We start from the raw sequence: 3,407 nt of genomic DNA on the forward strand, positions 1-3,407 counted from the left end.
GCGAGCCGGGGATTTGGGAGACCCCGCTGTTGATTTTTTTTTTTCCCCCCTTTTCCCCCAGTGAAGACAAGCTGAGGTTTCGGGGTGGCCCCCCCAGGTTAATTCCTCCCCCTTTTCCCCGGGGAAGCCCAGACAGTGATTTGGGATTACCCCCATTAATTCCCCCTGTTTTTCCCCAGGGAAGCCCAGCCTGTGTTCCAGGACGATCCCCATTAATTCCTTCTCTTTTCCCCAGGGAAAACTAGCCAGTGTTCCAGGATGATCCCCATTAATTCCCCCTGTTTTCCCCCAGGGATGCCCAGCCAGTGTTCCAGGATGATCCCCATTAATTCCCCCTGTTTTTTCCCAGGAAGGCCCAGCCAGTGATTTGGGATTACCCCCATTAATTCCCCCTGTTTTCTCCAGGGATGCCCAGCGGGTGTTCCAGGACGATCCCCATTAATTCCTGCTGTTTTCCCCCAGGGAAGGCCCAGCCAGTGATTTGGGATTACCCCCATTAATTCCCCCTGGTTTTCCCCAGGAAAGCTCAACCAGTGATTTGGGATTACCCCCATTAATTCCCTCTCTTTCCCCCAGGGATGCCCAGCAGGTGTTCCAGGACAGTCCCCAATAATTCCCCCTATTTTTCCCCAGGGAAGCCCAGCCTGTGTTCCAGGACAGTCCCCACTAATTCCCCCTGTTTTCCCCCAGGGATGCCCAGCCGGTTTTCCAGGACGATCCCCATTGATTCCCTGTTTCCCCCAGGGATGCCCAGCTGGTGTTCCAGGACAGTCCCCACTAATTCCCTCTCTTTTCCCCAGGGAAGCCCAGCGGGTATTCCAGGACAGTCCCCACTAATTCCCTCTCTCTCCCCCAGGCAAGGCCAATGGGTTTTCCAGGACGATTCCCATGAATTCCCTCTCTCCCCCAGGAAAGCCCAGCGGGTGTTCCAGGACAATCCCCATTAATTCCCCTGTTTCCCCCAGGGATGCCCAGCCGGTGTTCCAGGACAATCCCCACTAATTCCCTGTCTCCCCCAGGCAAGGCCAGGCAGTGATTTGGGATTACCCCCACTAATCCCTCTCTCTCCCCCAGGCAAGGCCAGCCGCTGTTCGGGTGTCCCAGTCGAAGGCAGCCAAGGCCAGCGTGAACATCCTGCAGCAGGAGGAGCTCATCGCCCAGAAGAAGCGGGAGATCGAGGCCCGGCTGGAGCAGCAGGCGAGGCAGAACTCCCTGAGCATCCCCCAGCTCCCCCTGCTCGGAGAGTACGTGGAGCCCCTGCAATTCCAGGGCAAGGGGGGAGGCAGAGGAGGAGCTCTGCACCTGGAGGGAATTCCTGGGAATGTAGCAAGGGGTGGGATTGGGGTGGTCACGGGGGCACCCGGGTTTTCAGGCCTTAATTTAATTTAATAGAATTAAAATAATTCTAACTCTAAATTAGAATTAGAATTAAATTAATTTAATTTAATATAATTCTAAATTAGAATTAGAATTAAATTAATTTAATTTAATTTAATTAATTTAATTTAATAGAAACGTTCCTCAGAAATTGATTTATATATATAAAAATACATTTATATATAACTTACAACTTTATATGTTGTGATTTACAGTCATCATGTTCTATATATGATTTATTAACACACTGAGATATTTATGATAGAACCTATATGTTGATATATTCATTACAGCAATTATGTGTGATTTATTAATGTATTGATATATTTATGATATATTTAGCTTAGGAATTATACATATGATGTATTAACGTTGATATGTTAGTGATAGAAATTATATATTGACATACTCTAGTATTATATATAGATTTATTAATAGATTGGTATATTATGGTTTATCTATTATAGAAATTATATATGGGAATGTATTTATATATTTATCAGAAATTATGGATATGACATTAATGTATTTATTAATGTATTGATATATTATGATATATAATATGATATATCCATTATGAGAGTTATATATGGATATATTTATCATAGGGATTATGTATATGATTTATCAATATAATGATACATTATATATCTATGGTAGGAATTATATATGGATATATTTATCATCAGGATTATGGATGTGATTTATTAATGCATTGATATAATTATGATGCATTTGTGACAGAAGTTATATATGGATTTAATATCCCCAGGGGCTGGGGAGGCTCCTCAGCTCCATCTCCCCCTTTTATTAATAATTCCCGGGGGTTTTATCCTGTTTTCTGCCCCCAAATCCCGGTGTGTGAGGAACTGGGGAGGCTCCTCAGCTCCATCTCCCCCTTTCATTAATAATTCCTGGGGGTTTTATCCTGTTTTCTGCCCCCAAATCCCGGTGTGTGAGGAACTGGGGAGGCTCCTGAGCTCCATCTCCCCCTTTCATTAATAATTCCTGGGGGTTTTATCCTGTTTTCTGCCCCCAAATCCCGGTGTGTGAGGAACTGGGGAGGCTCCTGAGCTCCATCTCCCCCTTTCATTAATAATTCCTGGGGGTTTTATCCTGTTTTCTGCCCCCAAATCCCGGTGTGTGAGGACCTGGGGAGCCTCCTCAGCTCCATCTCCCCCTTTTTTCCTCTCCCAACCAGCGAGGATGGATCCGAAGGCGACGCCTCCGTGTCCAACAAGTTCGTGAACGACGGGAGTTTCCTGCAGCAGTTCCTCAAGCTCCAGAAGGAAAAGTCAAATGCTGGTAGGTCCATCCCGAGCTCCAGGCTCTGCTCCTGCCTAAACCCCTGCTAGGAAGTTCTGAGGCGATGATTATCCCTGGAAATTGGGGTTAAAATCTGCATTTGGGATGCTCCAGGAAGGTTTTTCCCCTCTTTCTTTTCACCTTCCTTGTGCTGTGAAGTCGAGCAGTTTCTCTCCTGGCTCGAGTCTCACTTTGTGAAAAGTCATCAGCAGGGTTTTTTTTTGGCTTCTGTTTTAAATTAAATGAATAATAACAAATTAAATTGCTTAAATTTCAATGTATTTAATTTAATGATATTTATTTAAAATTTATTAAAGTCCAGTTCCTTGGGGTCCAGTTCCTTGGGGTCCAGTTCCTTGGGGTCCAGTTCCTTGGGGTCCAGTTCCTTGGGGTCCAATTCTTTTCCAGTTTCTTGGAGTCCAGTTCCTTGGGGTCCAATTCCTTTCCAAGAATTTTGACTGGAAGAAATTTTCCCTCAAATTTTCCCTCAAATTTCCCTCAAATTTTCCCTCAAATTTTCCTCAAATTTTCCTCAAATTTTCCTCAAATTTTCCTCAAATTTTCCTCCAAATTTTTCCTCATATTTCCCTCAAATGTCCCTCAAATTTTCCCTCAAATTTTTCTCGTATTTTCCTCCAAATTTTTCCTCCGAATTTTTCCTCCAAATTTTTCCTCCAAATTTTCCCCCCAAATTTTCCCCCCAAATTTTCCCCCCAAATTTTCCC

General features: G+C 44.4%; 1 protein-coding gene across 1 annotated transcript; it reads left to right on the top strand.

The window, feature by feature from the left end:
• Positions 1-1,074: 1,074 nt before the first annotated feature.
• LOC115308123 (SURP and G-patch domain-containing protein 1-like) lies at positions 1,075-2,682 on the top strand (the record flags this gene model as incomplete). Its single annotated transcript, XM_029965820.1, has 2 exons — positions 1,075-1,244; positions 2,579-2,682. Coding segments are annotated over 2 exons (274 nt in total), but the record flags the coding sequence as incomplete, so codon positions are not given.
• Between the last annotated feature and the right edge of the window lie 725 nt (positions 2,683-3,407).

This window comes from Manacus vitellinus, unplaced genomic scaffold (assembly GCF_001715985.3).
Source record: "Manacus vitellinus isolate BGI_N305 unplaced genomic scaffold, ASM171598v3 ctg7180002429837_pilon, whole genome shotgun sequence".
In the NCBI taxonomy this organism is placed as follows: Eukaryota; Metazoa; Chordata; class Aves; order Passeriformes; family Pipridae; genus Manacus; species Manacus vitellinus.